Here is a 15,900-nt window from a genome sequence, read left to right on the forward strand (position 1 = left end):
GCACTGAAGCTAGCATCGGCATTTACAATTAGGCAGCACTTTAGTCGGAAAAATAGTGTCAAAGTGGCCTAAGTGCAGCACGCATAACATTAAGTTGAGCCATTGCATGTAGCAAAAGAGCACTGTTAAGTTTTTGCAGGAAAAATTTTATGGTGTTTTCCATATAAATATTAGGTTACGCAAACAACCAAGCCTGTTGAAACAGATCTGAACCATAATTTTTTTGGATTGGAGTTGAAATAGAACTAAGTTGCTTGTTCAGAAGAATGAAGAAAAAATTGTTGGCAAAGTAAGGGATATAACAAAGTAAATTCAGCTCGCATGTTTACTTACCACAGGGGTTCAGTATGTAGACATTGGTGGGCTTAAGCAGGTCCAGTGAAGTGCAGCATGCTCGGTGCAAGGTGGTTCGCATAGGCACTCGTCCCAGCTGTCCTTGCTCTCCGCATCCCAGGGTCTGCATGTTGCCCTTAACCGTGAGTATGACTATGTGATCACTGCCGGAGGCAATCTACGTCACGCAAACGAATGCTACAGACCGAGCGCACCAATAGCATATAGCATGCTGCCTCATTTCAGTTATGCCAGTGTCACGCAGGCCTTTTCGAAAGCCTTTAAGCCAAGAATTTAGCGTCTCGGCAGACCATCCTCTACCAATATTTCAAAAGCCTTCAAAAAGTGGGCACTCTTGTCATTACCTTGTTTACACAAGAAAGTACACGTGATTTCTGTTGACAGGCCCTGAAACCCTTGGTAATTATACACAGAATTATGTAACGTCACCTCATGAATCTCCTGCCGCTAAAATTTCCGAACCCTTCAAGAACAAGTGAAGTTAGGCGTAGCTATTGGACCGGTCAGCGACTTCCACTCTCCATTAATTTCCACTAGCGACTAGCACACTGGAAGCTAGGCAAGGGACTGCGATCTCCCTGGGATCTCCATTTACACATTTCTTGCGCTAGCCGATTCCACCTTGCATCAGCAAATTTTCTAATTTCGTCAGCCAACCTAGGTTTCTGCCATCCTCTAATGTGCTTCCCTTCTTTTGGCGCCCATTCTGTAACTCTTATGGTCAACCGGTTATCTACCCTAACATTACATGGCCTGGCCAGCTCTATTTCTTTCTCTTAATGTCATCTGGAATATTGGCTATCCCCATTTGCTCTCTGATCCAGACCTCTCTCTTCCCATCTCTTAACGCTACGCCTAACATTTTTCGTTCCATCGCTCATTGTGTGGTCTGTAACTTGTTCTCGGGCTTCTTTGTTAACGTTAATCCAAGCTTCTGCCTCATATGTTAACCCCGGTAGAATGCAGTGATTGTACACTTTTCTTTGCGATGACAGTGGTAAGTTCCCAGTCAGGATTTGGTAATGTCTGCCGTATGCACTCCAACCCAATTTTATTCTTCTGTAAATTTCCTTATTATCGAGGGTCCCCTGTGAGTAATTGACCTAGATATAGGTACCCCTTTACACACTAGAGGCTCACTGGCGATCCTGAATACTCATTCCATTGCCAGGCTATTGAACACTGCCTTTGTCTTCTGCATAGTATTAATCTTCAACACCCCTGTTACACTTTTTTGGTTAAGGTCCTCAATCATTTGCTGTAATTCGTCCCCGTTGTTGCTGAACAGCACAATGTCATCTGCAAATCGAAGGTTGCCGAAATATTCACTGTTGATCCTCACTCCTAAAGCTTCCCAGTCTAAGAGCTTGAATACTAAGCATGCAGTGGAGAGATTGTGTCTCCTTGCCTGACCCCTTTCGTGATAGGTAACTTTCTGCTTTTCTTGTGGAGAACCAAGGTAGCTGTGGAATCCTCGTAGATATTTTTAAGTTATTCACGTATGCCTCCTGTACTCCTTCATTACGCAATGCCTCTATGACTGTTGGTATCTCTAGTGAACCAAATGCTTTTTCATTTTCTATGAAAGCCATATAGAGAGGTTAATAGTACTCGCGCAGAAATGATGTAAAAATATTGTTACGCGCTATGCCGAGCATGGAAGAATGCGCCAAAAAGACGGTGAAGACGGCGATCTGGGCAGCGCTCGTGTTGTTGTTCTGCCATCTTGCCAGCCGTCTCTCTCTCTGTATATATCGTGTAAATATAATTTTCCTATCCCTTTTGCTACTCTCATCCCCGTGGCATTTTGGTGGGAGGTGCGGGGTACCCACACGGTACAACGGAGCTCCGCAGCGGCCGACGCTTGGCTTTATCCACGATGGCGGAAGAAGTGTCTGCGCCCACCGAGGCGGCTGCAACGACAACGGTCGTCCTGGCTCAGCTAAAGGACCCAGGCACATTCTGCGGGACTGACAACGTCGACATCGAAGACTGGCTACCCCTGTACGAGCGTGCAAGTAAGAATAACCAATGGGATGAGACGATCATGTTGGCAAACATATTTTATCTCAAGGGAACCGCGAAGGTGTGGTTTCAGAATAATGAAGAGGAAATTGGGAGCTGGGATGCATGCAAGGAAAAGATGCGTTCCGTGTTCGGCAAGTCCGCAGGTAGAAAGGCAGCAGCAAAGAAGGAGCTGGCATCTCGTGCACAGACAGCGACAGAGTCATACCTGACTTATATACAGGACGTGCTTGCCCTTTGCCGCAAAGCCGACGACAGCATGACGGAATCTGAGAAAGTAGGCCACGTGTTAAAGGGCATAGCAGATGATGCCTTCAACCTGCTAATCTGCAAAGACTGCGACACCATCGATGCCATCATGCAAGAGTGCAAGCGCTTTGAGGCCGCCAAAAGTCGACGCATTGCCAATAATTTCGCTCGACTTCCGAACACGGCAGCAACGTGGTCCTGCGAAGACGTAGCTGAGCCGTCGGCGCCGCTCACCGTGGAACACGTGAAAAAGATCATCCGACGTGAACTTGACGCTGCGTCTCCTGCTTCTACGTGTGGCCGTACTTGTGATCATAGCTCCCAGATGGTGCCACTAGTCCAAGCTATCGTTCATCAGGAGCTCTCCAATGCTGGCCTGGACTCTGTGTGCGCCGCAGCTCCTTCGCAGCCGATCGACCGCCGTCCCTCACTTTCGCACGCCCAAGGTCAAAGGCAGCCTTTCCGTAATCGCAACCCAGCCGAGTGAAGGACTGCTGATGACCGTCCCATTTGCTTTAACTGCCGTCGTATTGGACACGTGGCCCGCCATTGTAACAGCCGGTGGTATTGGTATCAGGCTCCCTATGGAAACAACCGTCGCCCCGACATGGATCACGGCTGATTTCAGCCCTACCACGAGCATCCCCAAACCACCGCTGAAGACGCTCCCCCCATGTCGTATCGTCGTTCGCCATCCCCACGTGGTCACCAGTCCCGTTCGCCGTTGTCGCGTCGCCAATCATCTCGCTCGCCCCAATTTCGCCGCCCTACGTCGCCGATTGAACGACTCCCTCGGGAAAACTAGACGATGCAGCTCCCAGAGGTGATACTGCATCGACGACCCGCCTGCCAAATCCTCTGACCACACTGCAGACCAGACGAAACCTGATAGACGTTAAACTGGATGACGCACATGTTTTCGCTCTAGTGGACACTGGGGCTCAGATATCAGTGATGAATTCGGAGCTTCGTCGCCGCCTTAAGAAGGTTCTAACACCACCCACAGTACCGCTCATTCGTGTCGCCGATGGCGGAACGTTTCCCGTGCTAGGGATGTGCTCCGCCCGAATAAGTGTTGCTGACCGATCCACAAGCGTACTCCTTGCCGTGCTCGAGAAATGCTCCCATGACCTCATTCTCGGTATAGATTTTCTGTCTGCCCATTCTGCCCTTATTGACTGTGGAACCGGCTTGCTTCAGCTAGACCTACCGTGCTACCATGACGCTCCTACTACACGCCAACCGCGCTTGTGCTCAGTGGATTACGTTAGGCTACCTCCTCAAGCCGTTATGTATGTGAACTTGCTGTCTTGTTCGCCCATTCCCGATGGCGATTACATCTTGACCCCGATCGTTGACGTCGTATTCGCCAAAAACGTCGCTCTTCCTCACACGCTTATTAGAGTTGCAGATAATCACACGTCGCTACCCATACTGAACTTTAGCTGGTGCACGCAACTCATCCCAAGCGGCATGACTCTAGGCCACATTGCTTCTATCGACGAGTGTGCCGTTTCTGCATTCGTCACCGACGCTTCTTTATCCTCTGCCCCTTCCTCTTTCTCATACATTCTCGTCGACGGTGATATTGACAAGATGATTGCGTCTGACCTCCTTCCTGCACAGACAGCCGATATGCAGCGCATATTGAAGTCCTACCGCGACATCTTCGACTTCAATGACCGTCCTTTGGGACAGACATCTGTGGTCACTCATAAGATCAATACTGGGGACGCCAGCCCAATCAGACGACGTCCCTATCGCGTGTCCCATGCCGAGCGAGAAGTGATACAGCGTGAAGTCGACAAGATGCTCACCAAGGACGTCATTGAACCTTCATGCAGTCCATGGGCATCACCGGTCGTCCTGGTGAAGAAGAAAGATGGCAGCTGGCGCTTCTGCGTCGACTACCGCCACATAAACAAGGTAACGCGCAAGGACGTCTACCCTTTGCCGCGGATCGACGACGCTCTCGACTGTCTACACGGCTCTGCATACTTCTCTTCTATCGACCTGAGGTCAGGCTACTGGCAGATCTCCGTCGATGATCAAGACCGTGAAAAGACCGCATTTGTTACGCCCGATGGACTTTACCAGTTTAAGGTAATGCCCTTTGGACTGTGTAATGCCCCAGCCACATTTGAAAGGATGATGGACTCCCTCCTCCGTGGATACAAATGGTCAACTTGCCTATGTTACCTTGACGATGTCATCGTGTTCGCACCGACATTTTAGTCACCCTAGCCGATTGTCGGCAGTTCTTGAAGTTTTCAGGCGAGCAGGCCTTCAGCTGAACTCTTCCAAATGCCGTTTTGGCCGCCGTGAAATCACTGTGCTTGGCCACCTTGTGAGTGCTGAAGGCGTGCAACCTGACCCAGAAAAAATTCGTGTTGTCAAAGACTTCCCTATACCACGTTCCACTAAAGACGTCCGGAGCTTTGTCGGCTTGTGCTCCTATTTTCGACGTTTTGTCAGGAACTTCGCCGACGTTGCCCGTCCACTCACGGAACTCTTGAAGAAGGAAATGCCATTTTCTTGGGGTCCTGAACAGGCCATTGCGTTTCAAACGCTCACGACGTTACTTACGTCACCACCCATCTTGGCCCATTTTGACCCGTCAGCCCCTACTGAACTTCGCACCGACGCCAGTGGACATGGCATCGGCGCTGTTCTCGCCCAGCAGCAACAAGGACGCGATCGCGTCATCGCCTATGCCAGTCGCCTTCTTTCCTCTTCGGAGTGCAAATTTTCGATCACTGAGCGCGAGTGCCTCGCACTGGTTTGGGCTGTCGGAAAGTTTCGACCATACTTGTTTGGCCGCACCTTTTCGGTCATCACAGACCACCATGCGCTTTGCTGGTTGTATTCCCTCAAAGATCCGACTGGACGACTTGGTCGCTGGGCACTGAAACTGCACGAATACAGCTTTGACGTCACTTACAAGTCTGGCAGACTGCACCAGGATGCGGACTGCCTATCCAGTCATCCAGTGGACCCTCCCGACTTGTCAGCTCATGATTCGGACGCCTGTGTCTTCGCGATATCCGATTTATCCGACATACGCAGCGAACAGCTCAGCGATGCCAATTTGCGGTCAATTATCCGCCGTCTACGCTCTCATGACCGTGCCCCGTCACTACAATTATTCGTGCTTCGTGACGGCATCTTATACAGACGCAACACCAGCTCCGATGGCCCAGAGCTTCTACTAGTTGTACCCGAAACACTCCGTTCCACTGTCCTCGAACAGCTTCATGATGCCCCAATAGCTGGACATAGCAGAGCAACTCGCACGTACGATCGCGTTCGGCGTCGGTTCTTCTGGCCAGGCCTCCACCGCTCTGTGCGCCGATACGTTGCTTCTTGCGAGTCTTGCCAGCGCCACAAGCATCCATCCTTGTCGCCAGCCGGTCCTCTCCAGCCCATCGACATTCCCGGTGTCCCGTTCTACCGCGTCGGCCTTGATCTCATCTGGCCATTCCCAACATCTCTGACTGGGAACAAGTGGATTGCCGTGGCTACGGACTACGCGACACGATACGCTATCACGCGGGCACTACCGACAAGCTGTGCCACTGACGTTGCGGAATTCCTACTTTACGAAGGTCATGCTTCACCACGGCGCTCCTCGACAGCTGCTGACTGACCGTGGTCGCTCCTTTCTGTCCAAAGTCGTCGACGACATTCTTCCTTCGTGTTCCATCCGTCACAAGCTAACCACTGCCTACCATCCGCAAACCAATGGGCTTACCGAGCGCCTCAACCGCACGCTGACCACAATGCTCTCCATGTACGTTTCCTCAGACCACCGTGATTGGGACAGCACCTTGCCTTATGTGACATTCGCCTACAACTCGTCACGCCATGACACCGCTGGCTTTTCCCCCTTTTATCTCTTGTTTGGCCGCCATCCCACATTGCCCTTCGAGACTCTTTTACCATCACCTGTGCACCCTGTTACCGACTACGCTCGCGATGCAGCTTCTCGGGCTGCAACGGCTCGCCAGATTGCCAGGGATCGTCTTCATGCCTCCCAGCTGTGCCAGAAGGCCCGCTACGATAGCCATCACAGAGTCGTTAATTACTCTCCGGGCTCTTTGGTCCTCCTCTGGACGCCTTGCCGCCACGTTGGCTTGTCGTCAAAGCTTCTTTCCCGATACTCCGGGCCTTACAAGGTCCTACGCCAAGTCACAGACGTCACGTACGAGATCACTCCATTGGACAGTCGCTCATCTGCCGCCTCCGCCACTGATATCGTGCACGTCTCCCGCCTTAAGCCTTATGTTGCCGGACAAGATCCTACTGCTCCTTAAGCGCCGAGACGGCGCTCTCGACGGCGGGGGTTCTATGTTACGCGCTATGCCGAGCATGGAAGAATGCGCCAAAAAGACGGTGAAGACGACGATCTGGGCAGCGCTCGTGTTGTTGTTCTGCCATCTTGCCAGCCGTCTCTCTCTCTCTGTATATATGGTGTAAATATAATTTTCCTATCCCTTTTGCTACTCTCATCCCCGTGGCAATATTTATCGAAGCTAAGGTGGCGAGGAGTTTCTCGAAAATAGAGAAAAAACGGCATTTTTCAAGCCGCGATATTTCCGCAACCACGTAACCTAGCGCCGCCATCTTGGTCGCTACGGATAGCGCGATTCTCCGTCTTCAAATTTGGCGCCTCGGCCGGCTGCAGCAGGCAAAAGCAAGCACACTGCTATTGCCTGGTGAAGAAGGTCGAACGTCAGATTATGAAAAGGAATGATCCGCTTCTGCATAAGACACGGCAGCATGTGATCTCGATGCATTTGTATAAGTTTGCAGCCATGATTACTCATCCTAGTGTTTTAGGAAGTGCATTTTATACCCCTGTGAAGCGGGCAGGTTAACTCCACTTACGAGGAGTGCACTTCGGGACCTTGAGTGACACTTTAGGCTACGCGGTTCTAAACGGGAAAACAGAGTGCACTCGCAGTAAAAAAAATGCCAAAAGACTACGAGCGCGTCTTGTGAAGATGTAGATTAAAAAGAAAAGTACTTCTAAAGAGTGATTGTCTTACGTTGTATTATTAATTAAAAGAAACCTAATCTATGTTTTTCAAGAAAATGAAAAGATTTTTTATTATAACAGTGTGGCTAGTCAATGCCGGCCAAGAAATATGCCTAGCCAATCCAGAACGACATAGCGGTGTGCGACGAGGCGGCATTTGATACTGCTCGAAAAGAATATGAACGTGCTTTAGGCTATGATTTGTGCGCAAGAACTGTTCAACCACCAGAGTGAACTTCTGTGTCCTTTTTTTATTCATTACATTTTTGTACCACTGAAACCGCTGGCGACGAGGCGACGCACTCGGCCAGCAAAGTGCGTTCCGTGAACGCACATCGACCGGAGTAGACTCTGCAATGACTGACACTCCACTTTCGCCGTTTAGATTTGGCAAACTGCACTTAAACCGAGTGAAAGTCTCCGAGTTAACTTGCCCGCTTGACAGGGGTATTATTGTGCGTCTCCAGAGTATTTCAGTGAGTGCATTTCTGACTGCTACAAACGATGTGTCACACACACTGTATGAGCTTGTCCATACCTGCATTTAATGTGCCAAATGCTCCTGTGGAGAAGTGCTTGAGCTCGACGTCAAACAGCACACGAAGGTAGAATCCTCGCTGCTTTGCATACTGGGATAAAAATAAATATAGAGGAACCAATCACCAAAGTGCTGGGTATTTTTTGCCACCTTAACGTACATAAGTTTGATAGAGAGATAAAAAATAGGTGTGTACCATCATTCCAGTGCTCACATGCAATCGGACCTAAATTAAGCCCTTTTCATTTTTCATTTGTGCCTACTTGAAAACCTCAGGACCGGATTTCTTTGACGGGCTGTCAGGTGAAAAAGAATGCGAATGCTTCTGGATTTCCAACTTACTGAACATAATCACCTTAAAACACCTTTGGTTAACAACAATAAGCAAATTTAGCTTGCAAGGCTTTTCGAGGAAAGACCGTGTTCTGCACGCACCTGCGTCCTAAATCTAGCCGCCCTCTGTCATGTTACTTCGGGAATATAAACCACAGAAACTGACAACAATGGTTCGGGAAGCTCGGAAGCAACCACCCCATTTGTAAAGCACTGGTGATGATTATTGATGTTAATCGTGCAAGGTCAGCCAAAGAGTCCCATGGCTATGGTGACAAACTGACAATGGTGCATGAACAGAGTTTCCGAGGGTAGATGTACCATGGCTGTGTAAAGGCCTATACGCATTAGTTGTGATGTGCGTAACGCCATGATTATGACTCGTGAGGTGTGAGATGTGAGAAGGACTTATGCAATAGGAGGATGAAATACCACAAGGTATTGGTGTCAGTAAATGGACGCTTGAACGCGTTGCCTTGGAGGCACATGCAATAAAAAGCAGCTGCCAACAGGGAGAGGATATGTTTTGAATCCTTTTGCTTTATGACTTGCAAAGTGACAACATCGTGTAAAAAGCCCAAAACGGCCTTACTGTAAAAAAAGTCGGTTCTTTACCAAGAAGTATTGTCGGATATGGTGGGATCTGCTGTCAGTAGTCTAAGGAAAATCCTTTTTTTTCTCAGTGTTTGCTGAACGACACTTCAGAAAGACGTGGAGGAAGGGCGGAGTCTGGCCACATGTGCCACAGATAGGAGGTCATGCGTGCGGACTATTCTAAGTCGACAGAAAATGACCTAAATTTGCTGTGTTTTCTTCATTAGAGGCCAATTTCTCAACGCGGCTTAAGGAAATGTAGCTAATATGACATTTTAATGTCCCAGTCCCAGATTAATTGGCAAATATTTCTGAAAATTCTGGCAATAGGAAAACAAGCGCATTAGAAGCATCAATGGCGGCTCCATCATTCATCGTGTAAAAAGCCCAAAACTGCCTTACTGTAAAAAAAGTCGGTTCTTTACCAAGAAGTATTGTCGAATATGGTGGGATCTGCTGTCAGTAGTCTAAGGAAAATCCTTTTTTTTCTCAGTGTTTGCTGAACGACACTTCAGAAAGACGTGGAGGAAGGGCGGAGTCTGGCCACATGTGCCACAGATAGGAGGTCATGCGTGCGGACTATTCTAAGTCGACAGAAAATGACCTAAATTTTCTGTGTTTTCTTCATTAGAGGCCAATTTCTCAACGCGGCTTAAGGAAATGTAGCTAATATGACATTTTAATGTCCCAGTCCCAGATTAATTGCCAAATGTTTCTGAAAATCCTGGCAATAGGAAAACAAGCGCATTAGAAGCATCAACGGCGGCTCCCTCATCCGTATTTTTTCACCCTTAAGCATATTATTTTAATTTCCAGTGTGAACGCCATGCACAGACACATTATATTTCAATGTGTACACAGGACAAAATTTATGATATTTCGAAAGAAAAAGAGGTAGGCAACTAACAATTATTCCGAGCACACGGTTGGCAGCCCTCTATGATTTCTTTGGATACAAGGGGCCGGCATCGGACGGCAACACGCACTGGAATCACTTTGTCAGACTATATGGTTGAATAGATCTGCGGATAATGGGGAAGAGTTTATTACTAACACTATTCTTTTTATTATAGCCTCAAGGCATTGCACGTATTGATCAAGAGAAAGCTGTATCGGTAGTTTTTCATGTTGCTCTACAAGTTTCCGATTGATACTTTAATCTAATATTATTTGAGAAGTTGGTTACTGAGAAGGTGGTGACTGTTGCATTGTGAGGTTATGCTGACATCACGTAAATACTCAAATTTGGTGCCTCGGCCGGCTGCACCAGGCAAGAGCAAGCAAACTGCTCTTGCCTGGTGAAGAAGGTCGAACGTCAGATTATGAAAAGGCGTGATCCACTCCTGCATAAGATACAGCAGCATGTGATCTCGATGCACTTGTGTAAGTTTGCAGCCATGAGCACTCTGCCTAGTGTTTTAGGAAGTGCATTTTAGTGCATCTCCAGAGCATTTCAGTGAGTGCATTTGTGACCGCTACTAAGGATGTGTCACATTGTATGAGCTTGTCCATACCTGAAGTTTATGTGGCAAATGCTCCTGTGGAGAAGTGCCTGAGCTCGACGTCAAACAGCACACGAAGGCAGAATCCCCGCTGCTTTGCATACTGGGATAAAAATAAATATAGAGGAGCCAATCACCAAAGTGCTGGGTATTTTTACCGCCTTAACAAACATCATTTTGATGGAGAGATAAAAAAATCGACGTGTACCATCATTTCAGTGCTGACATGAAATCAGGCCTAAATTAAGCCCTTTTCATTTTTCATATGCGCCTAAATGAAAATCTCAGGCCCAGATTTCTTTGAGGGGCTGTTAAGTGAAAAAGAATGCGAATGCTTCTGGATTCTTGCCCCTTCCCTCTCCCCAAGCGTAGGGTAGCCAACCGGGCACGTCCTTGGTTAACCTCCCTACCTTTCCGTTCTCGTTTCTCTCTCCCTCTCTGGATTCCCAGCTTGCTGAACATATTCAACTTAAAACACCGTTGGTTAACAACAATAAGTATATTTAGCTTGCAAGGCTTTTCGAGGAAAGACCATGTTCTGCACGCAATTGCGTCCTAAATCTAGCCGCCCTCTGTCATGTTGCTTCGGGAATATAAACCACAGAAACGGATCACAGCGCTTCGGGAAGCTCGGAAGCAGCCACCCCATTCGTAAAGCACTGGTGATGATTATTGATAACACCATGCACGCACACACACATTATATTTCAATGTGTACACAGGACAAAATTTATGACATTTTGAAAGAGAAAGAGGTAGCCAACTAACAATTATTGCTCGGACATGTCCGAGCACACGGTTGGCAGCCCTCTATGATTTCTTTGGACACAAGTGGCCGGCATCGGATTGCAACACGCACTGGAATCACTTTGTCAGATTCCATGGTAGAAGAGATCTCCGGATAATGGCGAAGAGATTATTACTAACACTATTCTTTTTATTATAGCCGAAAGGCATTGCAGGTATTGATCTACAGAAAGCTGTATCGGTAGTTTTTCATGTTGCTCTACAAGTTTCTGATTGATACTTTAATCTAATATTATTTGAGAAGTTGGTTACTGTGAAGGTGATGACTGTTGAGTTGTGACGTTATGCTGACGTCACGTAAATACTGCAAATACACAAACGGAGGAGCTTACTTACATTTACTTTTTTTACAAATTCCTTACAGTTGAATAAGAAGGTCGATTTGGTTGCGGATTCCAGATAATACTGCCGTATTCAAGGATTAGCCTTACAAGGGCCTTATAACTTGCTAGCCTAACTTTGGAAGGCGCCAGTGCAAGTTTCCTGCGAAGGTATCCCAACTATCTATATGCGTTCATGCACGTCTGTTTAAGGTAACTAAGACTTACAACCACCCGACTAACCATGGCCTGAAATAGCGGTAAAAACACTGTTCCGATACATGTAGGCATGTCCTGCGCAGAGCAATTACGTGTAATATTTGTTAGCCATTGAAACCTGGTCACCACAGAAATATAAACAAGTACATGCGTCAATATCATCCTCAGAAGTCCCCTCACAGTTTGAGACTTGCGTTCTTCGGTTGTACAATTTTGGTTTTGTAGGTGAATTTGGTGGGATTTATTACGCTTCAGGACTAGCAGAGTCAGTCTTTTGCATGTTTGAATCAATATTCTCGGATGGCGGGTTCCAAGTCTTAAATTTGGGATGAATCGTACGACTAAAACATCGTTTACTTCAATCTAGATTTAATATTTCCTTCTATAGCTACTCATTTTATTGTATTTCAGTAACGGGAGGACCCTGCTTCAGAAACAAACTTTCTTATGGTTGGGCAGATCTTCATGAAACTTTCACAGCTTATGTATTTTGGTGCGCTGATTTCAAATATGCAATTATTTTTGAGTGTAATATATAGTTTTTGAGATACCAAGCATTTCAGGTGCCTTGCTGGGAGCAAGATTTTTTTCTAAACTGTGGGAGTAACAAAACAAATCAACATATCACAGTAATTTGCAATAAAGCCTGAATGAAGTAAAACAAAAATGGATGTTCTAAGTCCATTTGAACAAAAGTTATGGCATGTCAAACTTTCACACGTGAAACCCCAGCTTGACATCAAGACATCCAAGTTATTTTATGAAATTTTCCCTATTACTAACAATAATAAATTTAGTCCTACTTCATTCTACATTAGTTTACCAACCTTGCAAAAAATAATTATAATAATAGCATGACTAGAAGCTGAAATATCCCTCCTCCAAAACTGCAAAAGCACCAAAATAGCCATACTGAGAAAACGGGGAAAAACGTTTTACGAGTTGTTTATTGGCATAAACGTGGTGCAAACCTCACCGGAGTCATTCAAAATGCCCCAGGTGTATAATCAGGATGCATTGAGTCCTTGTGCCTCTTTGACACTCTTTTGCTGAGTCCTTCTGAAGCTGCGTGCCTCTTGCTAGAGATGGTACTACGACGTATGTCCTTCTCTCTTGCTCTCTTAGAGCCAGTGCTGGTCACATTCATCCTTAGTTCTCGTAGAATTGATGCTGCAGCATGCTGGCTTCCCGTGTTGAAAGGCAACACAGCTTCTGCAACGGCAGCTTGAACCGCAAAAAGGGAAGAGTGCTGCTGTTTGGAGACTAAACTCCAGATAACAGAATGCAAACTTTCATTCGAGTTTTGGGTTTTCCCCCTTTGGCATCTTTGCAGTAGACTCCGGTCAGACAGGCGCTGGTAAACAGGCAATAATGCCTCTAACATCACTGGGCAAGCTGTACTTATGCTTTGGGTCAGCCACACCTTTAGCTTTTGCGGTATTGTGCCGGCACCACGACTGCTCGCCAGTTGGGCACAAGCTGTGGTTTGAGCACTGGTCAGTGGATGTAATGTGATGGAACGTGGCGATCACTGCGCGTTGCATTGCATCCACATCCCCTTCATGCGACTTTAGTGCACGACCATAGTATGTGCTCAACCTGGTGATGAGGTCAGCAGTGAGTCGCCCCTTCCCTCCAAGACTGCGTCCTTCTGTTTTCTTCTTTTGCACCAAGTTTCTTAGAGCCGTCCCCATTCGCTTTTGAACGTGGTTGGTGCAATCTTCTTTTTGTACATCAATAAAGCCATAAACTTTAGCGTCCTTTATAGCATTGTATGTTCTGCTATCACCGTCACACAAGACAGTTGTGTAGCGGAGATTGCGCCGCTCAAGGGACCTTTCAAAAAGAATGAGACCGGCTTCCGCCTCCATTTGCCCAGATTTACTGCTGGTGTTCTTCTGGCACCGATGAGCTTCTCTCCATTGCTCATAAAACTCAGTACCAGGCTTTGGGACGACCTCGCAACCCAAGCAAAAATTTGAAAGCACTACGTAATCTAGAATATAGCCGGTAAATAGTTCAACAACAGCTCCGACGCCGATGTGCGAAGAATGACCCCGTGTCATCCAGCTACCATCAAAACACACTGCTATGTTAGTCCTGTGTCCGAAGCACAAGTCCTCGTAGATTGACGAGACTTCTCGCGCGCACTGTTGCATAACATCTTCAGCCGCTCGCGTAGCAGCGGGCTCCAGCTTATTCTTCAGATGCCGCTGAAACGTCTTCTTATGCATTGCTCGACCGCACAGCCCCATTGCAGAAAATATGTCGTTTATGGCAGTTTGGCCGTTGCCAGTGGAAAGCATCGCACGTCCCGCGAGCATATTTACTTCAAAGGGTTTTGACTTTTTTGTTTGCTCCACTCGACGCGAGCTCCGCGCATCCGCGATCTCGCCGCAGTTGTCACACGTCACGTACAGTTTCACTGCCAGACCGTATTCACGTTCGCCGGGGGATAGCTTCGCTTTTCCTCGGCACAAGAGGCAACGCAGAACTCGAAAAAGGTCATTAACAACGTCGAGATTGACGATAGTGTACGGGGCTGCAGGTTCCGTCGCTGCTATCTCCGCGTCGCTTTGTCGGCTGAAGTTATCAATCTTCCGCGCAGTCGCCGGTGTTGATCCAAGCCGTTGAAGCGTTACTTGCTCCTGTGCACGCACTTCCTGCACTCTCTCAACGGTCACGGGCGCAAAGTCCATTCTCACGCAACCAGCGTCGGCAGTGCAAACGTTATCGCACTCGAGCGGAGCCGGTGAACCGCCAGCGTCCATGGCGTAGTCAGGCGGTGCTCCGTGAACGGCACTTTGCCCCGCGTCTATCACGTTTTGCGACGATGCCGCGTTATCTACACGCACCTTTGTCCTCCTTCGCTTACGCCCGAACTGATTGCGCGTGTGAAACTTTTTCGCCCCGCCAGGCATGATCTTCGCGAGCTAATCGAGCGTCGGATCCACAGAGCAGCAACTCGCGCAAAATGGCGGTAGGAACTCACAGTCTTACACAAAATGGTGGCGGGCAAAACCGGCAGTTGGGCTAGCGGCACTTAGGCCAATGAGAGTGCGGCATCTTGATCACGTGTTCCGAGCGACCAATGGCAACGCGCGAAAGTTTTTTTTTTCGGGTGCTTTTTTTTCGCCTTTCAAGAATGCACAGGGTGGCTAAACGAACGAAAAATAATGTCTGAAACACGAGCTATCGAACAAGACCAAAATGGCGCCGAGGGAGCCCGCCGTTGCCGAGTGACGCGCGATCGAAACTAGACGAATTTACACGCAATTTAAAGGGAAACGCTTGCGAACTCGCATCTTTAAATTACGATAACGGGAGAAATACGCGGAATTTTGGAACCAAATTTTGGAGAAAGTTGCGGAAACGCGTCAGGAACGCAAAAATTAAAAGATTAAAAATTCGATTTTTGGGCCGATTTTCGGTCCCAGAAGCTGGGTCCCCCCTTAAACTTGGGATGAATCGTACGACTAAAACTTCGTTTACTTTAATCTAGATTTAATATTTCCTTCTATAGCTACTCATTTTATTGTATTTCAGTAACAAATGCAGTGCAGCGAAATTCGGTTGGTTATCGCACCTTCGTTATATCAAAGAAATTTTGAAAGCGTTTCTGAAACAATTTGAAGCTTCATGATGAATACTTTTCCATGCGTTCGACATCGTTTCAAGGGGCGCGCCCAGGCACCTGATGCGCACATGCACATATCCAAAGGAAGAGCCAGGTTGCGATAAAGAAGCTGGCAGCCAATCGGTAAGAAACTTATTACTTATCCTACGCTCACATCACCTTCGATGTCTGGTGCTTCATTAGCTTCGAGTACAGGTTTTGTTGCTTACCGCGCTTCATTCCTGTGGTGTCGCTCACGGCGCTTCATTCCAGTGGTGGAGCGGTTGCTCTTGCGCTTCATTCCA

General features: G+C 47.6%; 1 protein-coding gene across 1 annotated transcript; it reads right to left on the reverse strand.

The window, feature by feature from the left end:
- Window positions 1-12,899: 12,899 nt before the first annotated feature.
- Window positions 12,900-15,434, reverse strand: LOC125942570 (uncharacterized). The gene is made up of 2 exons (XM_049660761.1): window positions 13,121-15,434; window positions 12,900-13,089 (listed from the first exon to the last, which is right to left on the reverse strand). Exon 1 carries the CDS (start codon window positions 14,898-14,900, stop codon window positions 13,323-13,325), a length of 1,578 nt encoding a protein of 525 aa, XP_049516718.1. The 5' UTR covers window positions 14,901-15,434; the 3' UTR covers window positions 12,900-13,089; window positions 13,121-13,322.
- Between the last annotated feature and the right edge of the window lie 466 nt (window positions 15,435-15,900).

Source organism: Dermacentor silvarum, chromosome 1 (assembly GCF_013339745.2).
Source record: "Dermacentor silvarum isolate Dsil-2018 chromosome 1, BIME_Dsil_1.4, whole genome shotgun sequence".
Classification (NCBI taxonomy): Eukaryota; Metazoa; Arthropoda; class Arachnida; order Ixodida; family Ixodidae; genus Dermacentor; species Dermacentor silvarum.